Source organism: Scyliorhinus canicula, chromosome 6 (genome assembly GCF_902713615.1).
Source record: "Scyliorhinus canicula chromosome 6, sScyCan1.1, whole genome shotgun sequence".
Lineage (NCBI taxonomy): Eukaryota > Metazoa > Chordata > Chondrichthyes > Carcharhiniformes > Scyliorhinidae > Scyliorhinus > Scyliorhinus canicula.
In genome coordinates, this window is record NC_052151.1 from 90,019,621 (window position 1) to 90,041,046 (window position 21,426).

General features: G+C 53.7%; 1 protein-coding gene across 1 annotated transcript; it reads right to left on the minus strand.

Annotated features, from left to right (window-relative positions):
• Positions 1–11,119: 11,119 nt before the first annotated feature.
• marcksa (myristoylated alanine-rich protein kinase C substrate a) lies at positions 11,120–21,425 on the minus strand. The gene is made up of 2 exons (XM_038799652.1): positions 20,948–21,425; positions 11,120–13,173 (listed from the first exon to the last, which is right to left on the minus strand). Exons 1-2 carry the CDS (start codon positions 21,044–21,046, stop codon positions 12,283–12,285), a joined length of 990 nt encoding a protein of 329 aa, XP_038655580.1. The 5' UTR covers positions 21,047–21,425; the 3' UTR covers positions 11,120–12,282.
• Position 21,426: the final 1 nt, after the last annotated feature.

The following is a 21,426-nucleotide window of genomic DNA, read 5'->3' on the forward strand; positions in this document are numbered from 1 at the left end:
TGAGACCCAGATCGGGGGAGAATGCGCAAACTCCACCAGAGTGACCCAGGACCGGGATCAAACCCAGTTCCTCAGCGCCATAAGGCAGCAGTGCCAACCACTGCACTCCTATGCGGCCCCCTGCAGGGCAGTTGCTCATGGAAAGTTGCAGACCATGTGTTGGAACCAACAATTCTACGGACACGTGCTTGTAGGATTAGAATAGCGGTTTTAATATACTTACTACAGAGCCAGCCTGTTAGCCGTTGAATTTTCGGTGAACTGGCTGGCTGACCCTGCGTCACGGATCTTTATACAGCAGCTCCAGGGGGAGGAGTCCTGGGCGGAGCCAAGGGAGGAGCCCAGTACAAACTCTCGAGTACTCCCAGCGCTACTCCCCTTGGTGGTCAGGTAGTGCAACTGCACTTACAATATTGATACATATATACAGATTATAATACCGTGTGAATCTCATTCACCACACCATGCACTATAGAACATACAGTGCAGTAGGAGGCCATTCGGCCCATCGCGGCTGCACCGATCCACTTACGCTCTCACTTCCACCCTATCCCCATAACCCAATAACCTCTCCTAACCTTTTTGGTCACTAAGGGCAATTTACCATGGCCAATCCACCTAACCTGCACGTCTTTGGACTGCGGGAGGAAACCGGAGTTCCCGGAGGAAACCCACGCAGACACGGGGAGAATGTGCAAACTCTGCCCAGTGACCCAGCAGGGAAATCGAACCTGGGACCCTGGCGCCATGAAGCCACAGTCCTATCCACTTGTGCTACCGTGCTGCCCACTAAAAAAATAAAATTTAGCATTGCCAAGCCACCTACCCTGCATATCTTTGGGTTGTGGGGGTGAAACCCATGCAGACACGGGGAGAATGTGCAAACTCCACATGGACAGTGACCCAGGGTTGGGATTTGAACCCAGGTCCTCAGCGCTGTAGGCAGCAATGCTAACCACTGTGCCACATAGAACTGAATCCCAAAACCTCTTTACTGTCCCATTAATACTTGCAATCTGGACTTCCGGTTGCGGCTATGCGGAGCTAAGCCGCACGTTCGGCACCTCCCGCCAGGAACTGACTTTTGGGCTCTTTTAAGGGCCCCCAGCGGTACTTGATCGACGATTCCTGACGTGGGAAGGTGTCAGCAGCAGATCCCCAGTATTCTATGGTCTGGACCAGGAGTGGGGCCAGCAAAATAGCGGTGGCAGCGCCTAGAAAAAAACGGGGGAAGAAAAACATGAAGGCGGCCGGTGGAGGCCTCGAGGAATGGAGGCAGTGGGCGCAGGAGCAGCAGGAGACTCTCCAGCGCTGTTTTCGGGAGCTAAAAGTGGAGCTGCTAGACTCGCTGAAGGCTAATACGGACAAGCTGCTGGCGACGCAGACAGCCCAGGGGGTGGAGATCCGGGAGCTCCGACAACAAGCCTCCAAAAGAGAGGATGAGGCCGCAGCCCTCGCGGTAAAGGAGATGCATGAGGCGCTCCATAAGAAGTGGCAGGAGCGGTTCGAGGAGATGGAGAACCGGTCGAGGCGGAAAAATTTGCGGATCCTGGGCCTCACGGAGGGGCTGGAGGGGTCAGACCTGGGGTCCTATGTGGTCGTCTTGCTGAACTCGCTGAAGGGAGCTGGGTCCTTTCAGGGGCCCCTGGAGCTGGAGGGGGCCCACAGAATACTGGCCAGGAGGCCCAAGCCGAATGAGCCGCCACGGGCGGTGCTGGTGCAGTTCCAACGGTTCGTTGACCGAGAGTGCGTGCTTAGGTGGGCCAAGAAGGAGCGTAGTAGCAAGTGGGAGAACACGGTAGTGCGGATCTACCAGGACTGGAGTGCGGAGGTGGCTAAGCGGAGGGCCGGGTACAACCGGATGAAGGTGGTGCTCCACAGAAAGAGTGTGAAGTTTGGCATGTTACAGCCGGCGCGTCTGTGGGTCACCTACAAGGACCGGCACTTTTATTTTGAGTCCCCGGAGGAGGCGTGGGCCTTTGTGCAGGCCGAGAAGTTGGACTCTAACTGAGGTCGGGGGTTTGTAAATGACTGTGTTAACCTTTGGTGGGGGGGTTCTCTGTTTCATGCTGTTTTATGCTGGTTGTGTGTTGTTTTTAGGGCGGGTGGGGCGCTGTCTTTTTAAGTGTGTTCGGTGGATGGGCTCGAGTTGGGGGGTAGGCTTGGAGTGTGGGGAGCTGGTGGTGGGGGCCAACAAGGGGAGCTACCCTAGGGGAGGCAGGGTCGGGCAGGGGGAAAGCGCGGGCTTTTCTTTGGTTTCCCGCGCTGAGGGTGGATGGGGGCGGGGTTGGAGCTGAGAAGCGCGGGCTTTTTTCCCGCGCGTGAGCGGGAGGGGGAAGAGGGTCTGCTGATGGGTATGGGGGAGGAGAAGTAGCCCCACGTTGGGAGGGGGCGGAGGTGTGGCGGGAGCCGCCGGGGTCAGCAGAAGTTAGCTGGCTCACGGGAGTGCTATGGAGGGAGTAACGTGGCTGGGAGGGGTCCTAGCCTGGAAGGGGGGGGGGGGGGATGGGGGGGGGGGGGGGGGGGGGGGGGGGGGGGGTACCGGGTTGCTGCTGAAATGGCCAGGAAGGAGCTGGAGTATGTAGGGGTCCGGGGTGGGGGTTTGCCGCCGTGGGGAACGGGCCGAGTGGGGGGCGCTGGCCTGGGGCGGGCAGGGGATGGGCCATGGCTAGTTGGCAGGGGAGTGGGGCAGGGAGCCCTCTGATCCGGCTGATAACCTGGAATGTGAGGGGGCTGAATGGGCCGGTCAAATGGGCCCGGGTGTTTACGCACCTGAAGGGGCTGAAGGCGGACATGGCCATGCTTCAGGAGACGCACCTGAAGGTGGCGGACCAGGTTAGACTGAGGAAGGGATGGGTAGGCCAAGTGTTTCATTCAGGGCTGGATGCAAAAAATCGGGGGGTGGCGATCCTGGTGGGAAAAAGGGTGTCGTTTGAGGCGTCGAAGGTGGTGGCTGACAGTGGCGGGAGGTATGTGATGGTGAGCGGCAAGTTGCAAGGGGAGCGGGTGGTGCTGGTGAATGTCTATGCCCCAAATTGGGACGATGCGGGTTTTATGCGGCGCATGTTGGGCCGCATTCCAGACCTGATATTGGGGGGGGGGAGGACTTTAATACGGGGCTGGATCCCCCATCGGTTCGATCCATATCCAGGACAGGCAGGAGGCCTGTGGCGGCTAAGGTGTTGAGGGGGTTTATGGACCAGATGGGAGGGGTGGATCCTTGGAGGTTCGCGAGGCTGAGGGCCAGGGAGTATTCATTTTTCTCCCACGTGCAGAAAGCCTATTCCCGGATCGATTTTTTTGTTCTAAGCAGAGGGCTGATTTCGAGGGGGAAGGATGCCGAGTATTCGGCCATAGTCATTTCGGATCATGCCCCGCACTGGGTGGACCTTGAGTTGGGGGAGGAGAGGGACCAGCGCCCGCTCTGGTGCCTTGAGGTGGGGCTGCTGGCAGATAAGAGGTGGGCGGGCGGGTTCGGGGGTGTATCAAGTGGTACTTAGAGGCCAATGATAATGGGGATGTCCGAGTGGGGACGGTTTGGGAGGCATTGAAGGCGGTGATCAGAGGGGAGTTGATTTCCATCCGAGCCCATAGGGAGAGGAGAGAGCAAAGAGAGAGGGAGAGGCTGGTGGGGGAGATGGTGAGGGTGGATAGGAGATACGTGGTGGCTCCGGAGGAGGGATTACTGGGGGAGCGGCGTAATCTTCAAGCCAAGTTCGACTTACTGACCACCAGAAAGGCGGAAGCTCAGTGGAGGAAGGCACAGGGAGCAGTGTACGAATATGGGGAGAAGGCGAGTAGGATGTTGGCGCATCAGCTCCGTAAGCGGGATGCGGCCAGGGAGATTGGTGGAGTGAAGGATAGGGGAGGAAATGTGGTTCGAAGGGGGGTGGACATTAATGGGGTCTTCAGGGACTTTTATGGGGAATTGTACCGGTCCGAACACCCGGTGGAGGGGGGGGGAATGGGGTTCTTTTTGGACAGGCTGAGATTTCCGAAGGTGGAGATGGGGCAGGTGGAGGGGCTGGGGGCGCCGATTGAGCTGGAGGAGCTGGTTACTGGGATAGCCAGCATGCAGTCAGGGAAGGCGCCGGGGCCAGATGGGTTCCCGGTCGAATTTTATAAAATGTACGCAGACCTGCTGGGCCCCCTGTTGGTTAGGACCTTTAACGAGGCAAGGGAGTGGGGGGCTTTGCCCCCAACTATGTCCCGGGCGCTGATTTCCTTGCTCCTTAAGTGGGACAAGGACCCCCTGCAGTGTGCATCATGCAGGCCGATCTCGCTGTTAAATGTAGACGCCAAGCTGTTGGCGAAGATCTTGGCCACAAGGATAGAGGACTGTGCCGGGGGTCATTCATGAGGACCAGACGGGGTTTGTGAAGGGAAGGCACCTGAACACCAATATACGTAGGCTTCTGAATGTTATAATGATGCCGGCGGTAGAAGGGGAGGCGGAGATAGTGGTAGCATTAGACACGGAGAAGGCCTTTGATAAAGTTGAGTGGGGGTGCCTGTGGGAGGTGCTGGAAAGGTTCGGGTTTGGGGAGGGGTTTGTCAGTTGGGTGAGTTTGTTATATGAGGCCCCGATGGCGAGCGTAGCCATGAATAGGAGGAGATCGGAGTACTTTCGGTTGTACCGGGGGACAAGACAGGGGTGTCCCCTGTCCCCCTTGCTCTTTGTGTTGGCAATTGAGCCCCTGGCCATGGCGTTGAGGGAGTCGAGGAAGTCGAGGAAGGGGAGGGGTCTGGTGCGGGGTGGGGAGGAGCACCGAGTGTCACTTTACGCAGATGACTTGTTGCTATATGTGGTGGACCCAGTGGGGGGAATGCCGGAGGTGATGAAGATTCTTAGGGATATTGGGGGCTTTCAGGGGGCTTTACCCAGGTCAACCTGGGTAAGAGTGAGTTGTTCGTCATGCACGCGGGGGATCAGGAGGAGGGGATTGGTAGGCTCCCGCTGAAAAGGGCAGGGAAGAGCTTTAGGTACCTGGGAGTCCAGGTGGCTAGGAGCTGGGGGGTGCCCTGCACAAACTTAACCTCACTAGGCTGGTGGAGCAAATGGAGGAGGAGTTTAAAAGATGGGACATGTTGCCGCTGTCGCTGGCTCGCAGGGTGCAGTCAGTCAAGATGACGGTGCTCCCGAGGTTTTTGTTCCTGTTCCAGTGCCTCCCCATCCTTATCCCGAAGGCCTTTTTTTAGGAGGGTCAACAGGAGTATTACGGGATTTATATGGGCGCATGGGACTCCGAGGGTGAGAAGGGTGTTTTTGGAGCAGGGCAGGGATAGGGGGGGCTCATGCTGCCCAATCTCTGTGGGTACTATTGGGCTGCCAACGCAACGATGGTGCGGAAATGGGTAATGGACGGGGAAGGGGCAGCATGGAAGAGGATGGAGATGGCGTCCTGTGTGGACACGAGCCTGGAGGCGCTGGTAACGGCGCCGTTGCCGCTTCCTCCAACGAGGTATACCACGAGCCCGGTGGTGGCGGCTACCCTCAAAATCTGGGGGCAATGGAGACGGCATAGTGGGGAGGCAGGGGGCTCGATGGAGTCCCCGATACGGGGGAACCACCGGTTTGTTCCAGGGAGCATCGATGGCGGGTTTCTGGGCTGGCACAGGGTAAGTATTAGGAGGTTGAGGGACCTGTTTGTGGATGGGAGGTTTGCGAGCCTGGGTGAGTGAGAAGGGAAGTTTGGGCTCCCCCTGGGGAACATGTTTAGGTACATGCAGGTTAGGGCGTTTTCCAGGCGGCAAGTGGAGGGGTTCCCTCTGCTGCCCCCGCGTGAGGTACGGGACAGGCTGCTCTCGGGGGTGTGGGTTGGAGGAGGTCGGATTTCGGACGTGTGCCACATAATGCAGGAGGTAGATGAGGCCTCGGCGGAGGAGCTGAAGGGTAAATGGGAAGTGGAGCTGGGTGAGGAGATTGAGGAGGGGACGTGGGCGGATGCCCTGGAAAGAGTGAACTCTTCTTGTGCGAGGCTTAGCCTCATACAGTTCAAGGTGCTACATAGGGCTCACATGACCGGGACGAGGATGAGTAGGTTTTTTGGGGGCGAAGACATGTGTGCTAGGTGCTCGGGGAGCCCAGCGAACCATGCCCATATGTTCTGGGCATGCCCAGCACTGGGGGAATTTTGGCAGGGGGTAGCCAGGACGGTGTCAAGGGTGGTAGGATCCAGGGTCAAGCCAGTCTGGGGACTCGCAATTTTTGGGGTTGCAGTGGAGCCGGGAGTGCAGGAGGCGAAAGAGGCCGGTGTTCTGGCCTTTGTGTCCCTAGCAGCTCGGCGGAGGATTCTTCTTCATTGGAAGGATGCGAGACCCCCAAGCGTGGAGGCCTGGATCAATGATATGGCGGGGTTCATTAAATTGGAGGGTGAAATTTGCCCAGAGGGGATCAGTACAGGGGTTCTTTCGGCAGTGGCAGCCTTCACTTCCCTTCCTGGCGGAATGGTAGGGAAATAGGCCAGCAGCAGCAGCAACCCGGGGGGGGGGGGGGGGGGGAGAGAAATGTGTACATTGTTTATTGAATATGCCTGGTGCTTATCTATTTCTTCTTTTTGTAGTTACTGGGCGCGGGGGGGGTTGGTTGGTTTTGGGGGTTATTGTGTTTTTCTTTTTTTTGTTGTTAATACTGTTTTCTTGTTGATATTTTTAGTTTTTGATATTTTGTGAAAATCTCAATTAAATGTTTTTTTTTTAAATACTTGCAATCTGGAATGTAGCATCCAATATGTTAAGCGTAGCATGAACCTACATCCCATTACTGTATGGCACATTGAAGGACAACACTAATGCAGCGCGTGGGTCTCACCCCCACAACTCAAAGATAGGTGAGGTTGATTGGCCACACTAAATTGTCCCATCATTGGAAAAAAAATGAAGCGTACTTTAATTTTTTTTTAAAGCACTAATGCGGCTATTTCTGGATATGTACCAAGCAATATTGTTAAAATTCAGCATGCTGAGAATTTAAAAATAAACAAACTTTTCTGGACTAAATCTACATAACATGAATACAGAATGATTGTACATATTCCAATGATCTGCTTGAATTAGATGCTCCTTATCTTTGTGCAGATTGTACAAATGTTTACCATTAAGAAAATCTTCCAAATCCATCAAATGCTGGACTATACAATTATGGTTGCCAATCATCCTACTACAGGAGCTACAAAATTTTCAAAACTGTAACCATTTCTCCATAGAACTCATTTGAATGCATGTCAGTGCACAGACTCAGTTCAGTTGGGAGTTAAATCTAAAAAAGTAAGTATGGAAAATTTGGCTTTTGGTAGGTGGGGAAGCAGTTATTCCCTTAAACAAAATTAATATTCATTTTACATTCAACCCAGACTGTTTTCAGCTTGTCCACCAGATGATTAGTAAGTGCATGTGTGTACATGTATGAAGAATGTATTATGCAGTTCAGATCACAAAGGAATGCTATTACACAATTGAATAATTAGATTTTGGAAAGTACAGGCAGACTGCTAAATACAGCAGATTTGGGGTTGATCATAACTTTAGTCACAAACTGGCAAAGCTGGTTTTGGCAGCAAAGAAAAGCAGCTGTGACTTGGGCCACAATTTGAACCCAGCTCGATGCAAGGTAGTAAATACTAGATTAAACACTCATTTGTGCTGGGGGCAGAGTAGAGGGAGTTCTTGCCGAACTGAGTTTGGGCTGTGCTCACCCAACAAAAGCTTTGTGATTTACCTTTGCTTGGCTTCATCACCTACAGAAATTGATCTGAGAACGCCCTCCCCAAGACTTGGACCGGTTCTCTGCTAAAAGCCCAATAGGACTTTGTTTGCATATCAGAATTGGGCCTACCATTCCTACAGGCAAGCATTTTGCTACCAAGCAGAAGGCCCCTCAAAAACAGGACAATTGCAGAACTTAGCAGCCCATTGGGACTGCACCGACCCTCTGAAAGAGCACCCCACCTAGGCCCACTCCATCTCTGTAACCCCATCTAACCTGCATGTCTTTTGACACTAATGGGCAATTTAGCATTACCAATCCACCTAACCTGCACATATTTGGAGAGTGGGAGGAAACTGGAATACCCAGAGGAAACTCACGCAGACATGGACTAGAACGTACAAATTCCAGTTACCCAAGGCCAGAATAAAACCCAGGTCCCTGGTGCATAAGGCAGTGCTAACTACAATGGCACCATGCTGTTGCTGGCAAGGATATAGGCAAACCCCATTTTTCTAAAATGAATATTTAGACCTTGGGCGTCTTGAACTTGAAAAGAAAAATCCTGGGTTTGATCCCGGATCACTGCCCGTGTGGAGTTTGCACATTCTCCCCGTGTCTGCGTGGGTCTCACTCCCACAACCCAAAAGATGCACAGGGTAGGTGGATTGGCTATGCTAAATTGCTCCTTAATTGGACACTCTTAAATTTATAGTTAAAAAAAAGAAAAGTCCTAAGCAGTCTCAAAAACTTCAATACTGACCCTTTTCCTATCTAAACTTTTGCCACAATGTATTTAAAGCCCAAAAAAAAATGGTTGAGGCAACCAGTTCTGGAGGTATGGAACAATTTTTCAATAACGCTGCTGAGTAAATTTTCCAACTGCACCTGCCAGACCCTCAGTCAATGACAATGTACCTCGCAGTTTGTGTGCAAATTCTCAGAGTAAGCAGTTTTGCATCAGGGGCATATGCTATTTGAATGTATCTACTCAGAGTCAAGTACTCAAGCAGATACAGCATGGCCAAGTTAAAGAACACTCACTCCCTCTACCATATCCCAAGGATGTCTTCAACCGCACATGCTGCAGCCCCACTAGGAATCAGGTTGCCAGGGGCAGAATAGTGGTAAGCACTGCTGCCTCATGGCACCGAGGACCCAGGTTCGATCCCAGCCCTGGGTCAGTCAAGTGCGGAGTTTTCACATTCTCCCCATGTCTGTATGGATCACTCCCACAACTCAAAAGATGTCCAGTGTAGGTGGATTGGCCATTCAAAATTGCCCCTCGCTAAATTTGGGGGGGGGGGGGAGAGAAAGAGAGAAATGGGCACTCTAAATTGGAGAAGCTAGTATTTGCAGGTCGATTTCAGTGATTGGGAATATTTATTTAAAAGACTTGCAGTAAAACTATGAAATATGTTATGCCATGTTTCAGTAGGAGTGTTTGTTCAATGTTTGACAGAAAACTATAAATCAGTAATCGGCCCGAACACAAACAGGAACAAGCTCCAGTAACAATTGCAGGAAGCATAGTAAAGTGACGCATTTTAATTTGGAATGCAATGAATCAAAATTACTCCCAAATTGAAGCACTATAACCTGGGATTACAATCCTTTTTGGACAGAAGTATATTAATTTGCCTTAATGGCAAAGTAAAAGCAAAGTTTGCCAACTTTAGGGGGAATTAAGTACTATTGCAAGCATGGAAATTCTGTCAGCATAATCAAAATTATGTACAGCCAGCTTCTAACTAAATTGTAAAGAACGGTTATATTAATCAAGGAGGGTGATAATTGTATCCCATTTTGGGATTAACTATTTTAGCAAACATACAGCGCATAGGGCTGATGGGATAAACCATTTTAACATTCAAGTTGGGATGAACCACTTCTATGAAAGCAAAGCTTGAGGCAACAGCACATTACCTTTAATTACATATTTCAAGCATGCCCAATAACTGAACACAGGAATATGTACACAAACCAGTAAAGAAAATAGAAAGGTTTAAATCCACAAATATTTAGCAATAAATTTCCTGTTCCAGAATTCAACCCCCCCCCCCCCCCCCCCCCAACCACCACAAGTGTTGCGGTTGCAGATGGAAAACAAAGTAGTCATTATGAGTGATGTATTATTGCTGCGACAAATTATGTAAACCTGTTTTCAGACAACTGCAGATTTCTCTTAGAATGGCATCCTTCCCGTAAACATACGTTGCAAAGTATTTTGGAAACAATTTTGGGTTGCGTGGGGGAAGGCGAGAGGTCAGAAATGAACACCCGATGCCAGTAGTTTTTGGATCCACTACAACAGACCATTCTCTCATCACCCTTCTTTCAAGTTGAGATTTTGGCACGGCACAGCACTGTGGGCAAGGACTAAAAGCTTAGTACTCCCAAAGGAGTGGGAAAGAGAAAATTCTCAGCAAATCAAATCCAACCAGAAATTTGATGCTACGAAAGTTTTTCTTTTCTTTTTAAAAAATTATTTTTCTGTGGGAGCCAAAATTTGAAGAAACTGGTGGAGACTGAAAAATATATCAGCAATGCCAAGTGCTTTTTTTCTGGTTGGCATTGTTACCTAGTCAGCTAATAAAATGGAAATATCAAGCAGCACGAGAAATCACTGGAACTGCAATGAGGAAGAGAAACCAAAATTTAAATGCCTGCAGTATCACCAGCAGAAAAAAAACTGAACTGAAACACACAAATACCAAAGTTTATGTTGGCAAGCAATCATCAGAAAGTACACCAATTAGATGCCATTAACCAATTTCAAAATGATACTCTAGCTAGTCTTCCAAAATTGTAACATTGCTATGCAGCATGGTTGGCTTCATGACCTCTCACGTTCACAGGGAAGCCATTGACTTTTATCCACACCCACTGCAATCATCCATCCTATTCTTGTGGACTTGCCAAAAGACTAAATAGAATGCATGATCAATACACCCAGGCTAAAGCAATTTGTTAGATTGTACAGTGCATATTCATTTATAAAATTCTGATAGATCATTGTTTTAGCCGTCTGGAAGGGACCTTGCAAATGCTTACTAGTTTCCCATCACAACATAAAACATCCAGTGTGTGTGTATGTAGGGGGGGGAGAAAGAGAAGAGAGAAAGAGGAGGAAAAAGAGAGGAGAAAAAGACGTACTAAAAAATAAAAACAATTGTTTAAACTGCCGTTAAAATGGATCATGTTGATTGGGAGTTCTGTGAATTAAGTATTTGCACTTTAAGCAATCTACCTCGTTTTAATCTTTCTCCCTTCTGTTCTCAGCACTCCCTTAAAACGCTCAGTTAGAATATCTTCCCTCCTTGGCAGGGATCAACAAACCAGCCCACATTTAAACATGATCATTATCTGACCCTAATCTGGATAACGAGGCAGGTAATAAAAGAAAACAACGTCAAAACTTTATTCACATTTATTTTTTCGCTTTTAGTGTGCTCACAGAAAATTAGAACACCTTAAGCAGAGAAGTTTAATAGCAATTTTGTAAGCAAAGTTACATTCCATTTCTAAGTCAAATTGGTCAAAGCTTCTCCAGTATTTACAAAAACCATGATAGACAAGATGCTACACAAAACGCATTGCATCTGAAGAGTTTTCCCAATTGTCAAAGACGACTGAAAAAAAAAAGCATCGACTGCTGTAACCAAACATACAACAGTATATAAACAGCAACCATTCCACTTATCACAGCTTTTCATTTAAATTGTTTAAAAGATCTTCCAAGATGACTGCAATTTTACAAAATGGGCAGGGTGGAAGAGTTGCAAACTTCATGTGCTTCTTGATATTAAGTTTTCATTTATACATAATCACAGTTAAAAACACCCTGCTGTAATACATAATTACACTTTAAGGTCATGAACCAGCAATAAACAATAACGCCTATACAACTTGTTTTTTTTTTCTTCTACTTATCACTTGACTTGTACAGCTAAAAATGAGATAAGTGAAAGGTTTCTATGATTTAAATGTATTACTAAAACTATTGGGATTTTCTGACACGGAATTCCTTGCTTTCTTGTAATCAAGACTTAGTGTTTGTTGTAAACTGCATGGATTACTTTTGTAAGATTTGCAATTTTATTTTATTTTTTTAAAAGACTAATCCTTTACATTATTAGTTTGTGGCACATTTACTTGGCAACTACACCACTGCGTTGTGGTTTCAATATTACTTCATTTACATTTTACCCAGGATTTACCCACCCAGATTATCCACACCATTGGACGTGTCCATATATTGACCAAAAAAAAGTTTAAACTTTTGTATAAAATGATGCAAAATATGCAAAAAACAGTAATACTGATGCAAAAAAAAAAAAAAACATTTTTTTTGACAGAGCGAGGTTTCGGGGCTCATCTCTGCCTGTTGGAATGGTGGTAACAGAATGAATGCAATGGGGATTTTGTATTTTTTTTTTGTTTGTTTTTAAAAATAAAAATGCCTTTTAAAATCCCTGGTTAGACAGTCCTCCAAACCAGTACCTGGCACCACTCCAACAAACAAACATGGAAAAAAAGGTCCTTTGATTATCACTCCGGTTTCGAACTTTTGCCCATTACTCTGCTGCTGCTGATTCGGTGGTGGCGACAGGCGCTGCACTGGACTCGGAGGCGGCTTCCTGCGGTACAGCGGGCTCTGCCACTGCCGCTGCCGGGGGCTCTTGGGCGGCTGCTGGCACCGCTGCCTCTCTCTCTGTTGCGGAGGCCTCGGCGCTCGGAGCCGGGTTGGACGAGGCTGGCTCGGGCGCAGCGGGCTTTTCTTCGCTGGCCGTGGGCTCCTCCGCAGATTTTGCCTCCTGCACGTCCAGGCTCTCGGGAACCTTCTCCTCGACTTTAACCTCTGTGGCGCCGGCTTTCTCCTCCTCCTTCTTCTCCTCCCCCGAGTCAGCCGGGGCAACGGCAGGTGTGTCCCCTCCCTGGTTGGCCTTGGGCTCCTCTGCGGCACCTGCCTCTCCCCCGGGCCCAGCTGCCTGCTCTTTCTCTTCCCCGGAGGCGGCGGGAGCCGCAGCTGCCGCTTCGTTCTCGGCACTGTCGCCGCTCTCCTTCTTGACTTTCTTGAAGGAGAAACCGCTGAGCTTGAAGGACTTCTTGAAGGAGAAGCGCTTCTTCTTCTTCTTGGGGGTTTCGCTATTGGTGGGGCTGGCCGCGCCCCCTGCCGCAGCTGCTGGTGCCTCCTCGCTCTTGCCAGCCGCCTCTCCCTCGGCCGGGGGGCTGCTCTCCACCGTCTCCCCGTTGGTCTCCTGAGGCTTGGTTACGGCCGGGGTGCTGCTGACGCTGGTCGGCTCAGTCGGCACCGCTACCTCCTCGGCCGCCGCCGCTGGTGCCGCCTCCTCCTTGCTCTCCTCAGCCGGGGTGGCACCATTGGCCTGAAGCTCCTCTTTCTCAATGGGCTCCGCAGCAGCGGCGGCTGGGGACGCGTCTCCATTCACCTTCACATGGCCATTCTCCTAGAGATCAGCACAAGGAAACACAAAAGGAAGATTATTAAAACACCATCAGTTTGTACAGGCAACACACAAAACAGCCCAAATTAGCGACAGATTATTTCTTTTGAGGGGGGCGGCGGAGGGGGTGCATTCGGAGGGGGCGAAGGGGGTGCATTCTGAGGGGGCGAAGGGGGTGCATTCTGAGGGGGCGAAGGGGGTGCATTCTGAGGGGGCGAAGGGGGTGCATTCTGAGGGGGCGAAGGGGGTGCATTCTGAGGGGGCGAAGGGGGTGCATTCTGAGGGGGCGAAGGGGGTGCATTCTGAGGGGGCGAAGGGGGTGCATTCTGAGGGGGCGAAGGGGGTGCATTCTGAGGGGGCGAAGGGGGTGCATTCTGAGGGGGCGAAGGGGGTGCATTCTGAGGGGGCGAAGGGGGTGCATTCTGAGGGGGCGAAGGGGGTGCATTCTGAGGGGGCGAAGGGGGTGCATTCTGAGGGGGCGAAGGGGGTGCATTCTGAGGGGGCGAAGGGGGTGCATTCTGAGGGGGCGAAGGGGGTGCATTCTGAGGGGGCGAAGGGGGTGCATTCTGAGGGGGAGAAGGGGGTGCATTCTGAGGGGGGAGAAGGGGGTGCATTCTGAGGGGGAGAAGGGGGTGCATTCTGAGGGGGAGAAGGGGGTGCATTCTGAGGGGGAGAAGGGGGTGCATTCTGAGGGGAGAAGGGGGTGCATTCTGAGGGGGAGAAGGGGGTGCATTCTGAGGGGGAGAAGGGGGTGCATTCTGAGGGGGAGAAGGGGGTGCATTCTGAGGGGGAGAAGGGGGTGCATTCTGAGGGGGAGAAGGGGGTGCATTCTGAGGGGGAGAAGGGGGTGCATTCTGAGGGGGAGAAGGGGGTGCATTCTGAGGGGGAGAAGGGGGTGCATTCTGAGGGGGAGAAGGGGGTGCATTCTGAGGGGGAGAAGGGGGTGCATTCTGAGGGGGAGAAGGGGTGTATTTTGAGGGGGAGAAGGGGGTGCATTCTGAGGGGGAGAAGGGGGTGCATTCTGAGGGGGAGAAGGGGGTGCATTCTGAGGGGGAGAAGGGGGTGCATTCTGAGGGGGAGAAGGGGGTGCATTCTGAGGGGGAGAAGGGGGTGCATTCTGAGGGGGAGGAAGGGGGGGCATTCTGAGGGGGAGAAGGGGGTGCATTCTGAGGGGGAGAAGGGGGGTGCATTCTGAGGGGGAGAAGGGGGTGCATTCTGAGGGGGAGAAGGGGGTGCATTCTGAGGGGGAGAAGGGGGTGCATTCTGAGGGGGAGAAGGGGGTGCATTCTGAGGGGGAGGAAGGGGGTGCATTCTGAGGGGGAGAAGGGGGTGCATCTGAGGGGGAGAAGGGGGTGCATTCTGAGGGGGAGAAGGGGGTGCATTCTGAGGGGGAGAAGGGGGTGCATTCTGAGGGGGAGAAGGGGGTGCATTCTGAGGGGGAGAAGGGGGTGCATTCTGAGGGGGAGAAGGGGGTGCATTCTGAGGGGGAGAAGGGGGTGCATTCTGAGGGGGAGAAGGGGGTGCATTCTGAGGGGGAGAAGGGGGTGCATTCTGAGGGGGAGAAGGGGGTGCATTCTGAGGGGGAGAAGGGGGTGCATTCTGAGGGGGAGAAGGGGGTGCATTCTGAGGGGGAGAAGGGGGTGCATTCTGAGGGGGAGAAGGGGGTGCATTCTGAGGGGGAGAAGGGGGTGTATTTGAGGGGGGTGAAGGGGGTGTATTTTGAGGAGGAGGAGGAGAAGGGGGTGTATTTTGAGGGGGAGGAGGAGGTGTATTTTGAGGTGGGGAGAAGGGGGTGTATTTTGAGGAGGAGGAGGAGGAGAAGGGGGTGTATTTTGAGGAGGAGGAGGAGGAGGAGAAGGGGGTGTATTTTGAGGAGGAGGAGGAGGAGAAGGGGGTGTATTTTGAGGAGGAGGAGGAGGAGAAGGGGGTGTATTTGAGGAGGAGGAGGAGGAGAAGGGGGTGTATTTTGAGGAGGAAGAGGAGGAGGAGAAAGGGGTGTATTTTGAGGAGGAGGAGGAGAAGGGGGTGTATTTTGAGGAGGAGGAGGAGAAGGGGGTGTATTTTGAGGAGGAGGAGGAGAAGGGGGTGTATTTTGAGGAGGAGGAGGAGGAAGGGGGTGTATTTTGAGGAGGAGGAGGAGAAGGGGTGTATTTTGAGGAGGAGGAGGAGAAGGGGGTGTATTTTGAGGAGGAGGAGGAGAAGGGGGTGTATTTTGAGGAGGAGGAGGAGAAGGGGTTGTATTTTGAGGAGGAGGAGGAGAAGGGGTGTATTTTGAGGAGGAGGAGGAGAAGGGGGTGTATTTTGAGGAGGAGGAGGAGAAGGGGGTGTATTTTGAGGAGGAGGAGGAGGAAGGGGGTGTATTTTGAGGAGGAGGAGGAGAAGGGGGTGTATTTTGAGGGGAGGAGGAGAAGGGGGTGTATTTTGAGGAGGGAGGAGGAGAAGGGGGTGTATTTTGAGGGGAGGAGGAGAAGGGGGTGTATTTTGAGGGGGAGGAGGAGAAGGGGGTGTATTTTGAGGGGAGGAGGAGAAGGGGGGGTATTTTGAGGGGGAGGAGGAGAAGGGGGTGTATTTTGAGGGGAGGAGGAGGAGAAGGGGGTGTATTTTGAGGGGAGGAGGAGAAGGGGTGTATTTTGAGGGGGAGGAGGAGAAGGGGTGTATTTTGAGGGGGAGGAGGAGAAGGGGTGTATTTTGAGGGGGAGGAGGAGAAGGGGTGTATTTTGAGGGGGAGGAGGAGAAGGGGTGTATTTTGAGGGGGAGGAGGAGAAGGGGTGTATTTTGAGGGGGAGGAGGAGAAGGGGTGTATTTTGAGGGGGAGGAGAAGGGGTGTATTTTGAGGGGGAGGAGGAGAAGGGGTGTATTTTGAGGGGGAGATAAAAGGGGTGTATTTTGAGGGGGAGGTAAAAGGGGGTGTATTTTGAGGGGGAGGTAGAAGGGGGTGTATTTTGAGGGGGAGGTAGAAGGGGGTGTATTTTGAGGGGGAGGTAGAAGGGGTGTATTTTGAGGGGGAGGTAGAAGGGGTGTATTTTGAGGGGGCGGTAGAAGGGGTTTATTTTGAGGGGGGAGGTAGAAGGGGTGTATTTTGAGGGGGACCATAAGACATTAGAGCAGAATTAGGCCACTCAGCCCATCGAGTCTGGTCTACAATTCAATCATGGCTGATATTTTCTCATCCCCATTCTCCTGCCTTCTCCCCATATCCCTGATCCCCTTATTACTTAAAAACCTATCTATCTCTGCCTTAAAGACACTCAGTGATTTGGCCTCCACTGCCATCTGCGACAAAGTGTTCCACATATTCACCAGCCTCTGTCTGAAGAAATTCCTCCTCATGTTTTAATGGATCGTCCCTTTAGTCTGGGATGGTTTTCTGGTTCCAGTGTTGCCTACAAGTGAAAACATCCTCTCCATGTATGTTTCAATAAGATCCCCCCTCAACAAGTACAGAGTCCTCAACTGTTCCTCATACGACAAGTTCTTCATTCCAGGCATCAATCTTGTGAACTTCCTCTGGACCCTTTCCAAGGCCAGCACATCCTTCCTTAGATTAGGGGCCCACAACTGCTCACAATACTCCAAATGGGGTCTGACCAGAGCCTTATGCAGCCTCAGAAATACATCCCTGTCTTGTATTCCAGCCCTCTTGACATGAATGCTAACATTGCATTTCCCTTCCTAACTGCCGACTGAACCTGCACGTTAACCTTAACTGAATTATGAACAAAGACTCCCAAATCTCTTCTGTAGTCATGAGCACCTGGTTTCCCTGGGTTTCTGTGGCTATGACTCATCTTTCATTCTCACTCCACAGTATGAATATTTCACACTTTTGTCTGTTAGCATTGACAAAGAGTCAATAGACTCCAAACGTTAGCTCTTTTCTCTCCCTACAGATGCTGCCAGGCCTGCTGTCATTTTCCAGCAGTTTCTCTTTCCTCCCAACTCTTTGTGCTTCTGATTTCCTAAGCGTTTCCCCATTTAGAAAATTGTCAATTCCTGAATTCCTCCTTCCAATTGTACTTCATCTGCCACTTCATTGACAACTCTCCGAGCCTGTTGAAATCCTTCTGCAGCCCCCTTGCTTCCTCAATACTACCTGTCCCTCTGCAGATCTTCGTATCACTTGCAAACTTAGCAAGTGAGGGGGCAGAGAAGGGGGCCGCGCGGCGGGCAAGGGGGCAGAGAAGGGGGGCCACGCGGTGGGCGAAGGGCAGAGAAGGGGGCTGCGCGGCGGGTGAGGGGGCAGAGAAGGGGGTCCGTGTTGCGGTCGAGGGGGCACAGAAGGGGGAGGCGTGGCAGGCGAGGGGGCAGAGAAGGGGGCCACCCGGCGGGCGAGGGGGCAGAGAAGGGGGGCCACGCGGTGGGCGAAGGGCAGAGAAGGGGGGCCGTGCGGCGGTCGAGGGGGCAGAAAAGGGCGGCTGTGCGGCGGGCAAGGGGGCAGAGAAGGGGGAGGGATGCATGGCAGGCGAGGGGGCAGAGAAGGGGGGCCACACGGTGGGCGAGGGGGCAGAGAAGGGGGGCCACGTGGTGGGCGAAGGGCAGAGAAGGGGGGCCGCATGGCAGGCAAAGGCCAGAGAAGGGGGGCCATGCGGCGGGCACAGAAGGGGGGCCGCACGGCGGGCGAGGGGGCAGAGAAGGGGCAGCGCGGCATTTGAGGGGTCAGAGAAGGGGGCCACGCGGTGGGCAAGGGGGCAGAGAAGGGGGAGGGATGTGTGGCAGGCGAGGGGGGAGAGAAGGGGGGCCACACGGTGGGCGAGGGGGCAGAGAAGGGGGGCCACGTGGTGGGCGAAGGGCAGAGAAGGGGGACCGTGGCGGGCGAGGGGGCACAGAAGGGGGGCCGTGCGGCGGGCACAGAAGGGGGGCCGCACGGCGGGCGAGGGGGCAGAGAAGGGGCAGCGCAGCATTCGAGGGGTCAGAGAAGGGGGCCACGTGGCGGGCAAGGGGGCAGAGAAGGGGGAGGCGTGGCAGGCGAGGGGGCAGAGAAGGGGGGCCACACGGCAGGCGAGGGGGCAGAGAAGGGGGCTGCACGGCGGGCGAGGGGGCAGAGAAGGGGGACACGCGGCGGGCGAGGGGGCAGAGAAGGGGGACACGCGGTGGGCGAGGGGGCAGCGCGGCAGGCGATGGGGCAGAGAAGGGGGGGACACGTGGCAGGCGAGGGGGCACAGAAGAGGGGCCCCACGGCGGGCGAGGGGGCACAGAAGAGGGGCTGCGCAGCGGGCAGAGAAGGGAGGCCATGCGGCGGGCGAGGGGGCAGAGAAGGGAGGCTGCGCAGTAGGCGACAGGGCAGAGAAGGGGGGCCGCGCGGCAGGCAAGGGGGCACAGAAGAGGGGCCGCACGGCAGGTGAGGGGGCGCAGAAGGGGGGGCCGCGGGCAGGCGAGGGGGCACAGAAGGGGGGCCGCGCAGGATGCAGAGAAGGGAGGCCGCGCGGCATGCGAGGGGGCAGAGAAGGGAGGCCGCGCGGCATGCGAGGGGGCAGAGAAGGGAGGCCGTGCGGCAGGCGAAGGGGCAGAGAAGGGGGCCGCACGGCGGGCGAGGGGGCAGAGAAGGGTGCCGCGCGGCGGACGAGGGGGCAGAGAAGTGGGCCGCGCGGTGGGCGAGGGGGCAGAGAAGGGGGCCGTGCGGCAGGCGAGGGGGCAGAGAAGGGGGCCACACAGCGGGCAGAGAAGGGGCCACGTGGCAGGCGAGGGGGCAGAGAAGGGGGCCACGTGGCGGGCAGAGAAGGGGGCCACACGGCGGGCGAGGAGGCAGAGAAGGGGGGCTACACGGCGGGCAGAGAAGGGGGCTGCACGGCGGGCAGAGAAGGGGAGCCGCACGGCGGGAGGAGGCAGAGAAGGGGTCCGCGCGGCAGGCTAGGGGGCAGAGGTGGGCCACACGGCGGGCCAGGGGGCAGAGAAGGAGGGCCGCACGGTGGGCGAGGGGGCAGAGAAGGAGGCCGCACGGCGGGCGAGGGGGCAGAGAAGGGGGGCCGCGCGGTGGGCGAGGGGGCAGAGAAGGGGGGCCTCGTGGTGGGCGAGGGGGCAGAGAAGGGGGACCGCACGGCATGCGAGGAGGCATAGAAGAGGGGCCGCGCGGCGGGCGAGGGGCAGAGAAGGGGGCCGCGCGGCGGGCGAAGGGGCAGAGAAGGGGGGCCGCGCGGTGGGCGAAGGGGCAGAGAAGGGGGACCTCTTGGCGGGCGAGGTGGCAGAGAAGGGGGCCACGTGGCAGTGAGGGGACAGAGAAGGGGGGCCACGCCTTGGGCGAGGGGGCAGAGAAGGGGGCCGCGTTGCAGAGGGGGCAGAGAAGGGGGGACGTGTTGCAGGGGAGGGGGCAGAGATCATTTTGCGAGGCAAGGGGATGGGTGGAGGAAGACGAGGGAGTGTGCGGGGGGCATGGTGTATGTTCGAAGGGAGGAGGAGGAGGGTATATGTGGTGGGGGAAGGAGAAGTGCTCATCTTGCGGGGGAGGGTGGAGGTGGGTGTGCTGTGGGGAGGTGGGTGTGTTGTGGGGAGGTGGGTGTGTTGTGGGGAGGTGGGTGTGTTGTGGGGAGGTGGGTGTGTTGTGGGGAGGTGGGTGTGTTGTGATGTCGGGGGAAGAGAGTGTTGTGGGTAGGGGGTGAGGGAGAAGGGAGTGCGTTGTGTTGGGGGGGGGGGGGGGGGGGGTGAGGGGAGGAGAGGACAAGCGGGGGTTGTGTGCCAGGAAGGTCGGTGCAGGCTCGATGGGCCCAATGGCTCCCTTGTGTAATGTAGCGATTCTAACCATAATGTAGTTTTGCCTGTAATCCCCCGAGTTAAAGGACGAGAACCCCATGTCTCCCTCGCCACTGTCTTCCCTTCCCCGAAGTTTATTCTGGTTTATTCAAAATTAGCATTTTGTTGGAAGCGTGCTTTGCTTTCGCACTACAACAACCCCATCCAGCTCCTGGCTGTACCTTAAAAGTGTGCCGAACCCACCTGCAGACGAAAGTTCGCCCCTCACCCTACTAAGTGTTCCCAATCCAATGATCACCTGCAGCGATCCCACTGCAGGGCCGGGGCCGCTAGGAGGCGCCTCCGGGCCACGGCTGCTGGCGAGAATTCAGCCGCTCCTCTCGAGTCAAGCACAAATAGCCGGCACACCAGCCCAATCAGGAGCTGCTGGCTCACTTGTCGTTGCACCAACTACAAATCCAGCTTTTATTAAATAAGACAATCGAGACGCGACTCTCCCAGATGAGTGTCGCTGTTCTTTCACAGTTGTTACTCCATCATGCCACTATCACAAAAAGGCGTGGTGCTAGTAGACCCACACGAACATGCTTCGGTTGACGACAGGAGGGCTCACACGCCTTTACAACCCCACTCGAAACATGGTCCATAAATTTCGCTGTCAAACACACCAACTTAACACCAAATGCAAACAATACACGACACCGCCATCCAGGCAGGCATTCAATTCATGGGGGAAATCCAAATGTGAAGGAGTCCAATATTCCTCATCCACCACAACGACAGCAAAAGCAACATTTTTTTAAAATCCTCACCATGCTGGAACAAACGCTAATTTAGCTGCACCTTTCGTTCGAATAGTCTCCGCACTTCATAAATCATTTACAATGTTGCTTTGGTTGCGGCAGAAAAAAAACGCTCCTTTCTAATGTAGGATCACCAAACGTTTTATGGAACCCCCCCCCCAAATCTATCCATGCAAGAGTACCATCCATGTTTTCTACACTTACAATGCATCTTCAGTGGAGGTCTTAACAATCATTCCATCAATCGAGTGCAAATGAAACCTAAAGGAAGCGATTAGAAAACTACAAACCTGGCCATTGGTTTTAGAAGGCGATCCAGCTGCAGCTTCCCCTGGTTTTTCAGCAACAGTTTCGCGATTAGCAGCGGTCTTGGAAAATTGGGCTCCCATGCTTGTACAACAAAGAAACTCCGAGCCAGCGAAAGAAAGCAAGCGAACAAAGACGCCTGGCTTTTCAATGCTATACACACACACACGGGGACGGACAGCAGAAGGCGGAGTGTAGTGAGGGGAGGGGAGGGGGTAGAAAGAGCCGGAATCACACCCCGAGAAAAAAAAGTTGAAGTTCCCTGCAACAAATCCTATCCAGAGCGACAAAAAAAACCCCAAAAAATGAAGACGGGGGGGAAAAGGCCACGTTGCAATGATAATAAAAACGATCCTAGATTTGTTGGTTTTGCTCTTCGACAAGGGGGAAAAATGGAGAAATCTCCCTGAGCGCTAATAACATGCAGAGTCCAACGCCCAAATGCATAGATGAATGGGCTACT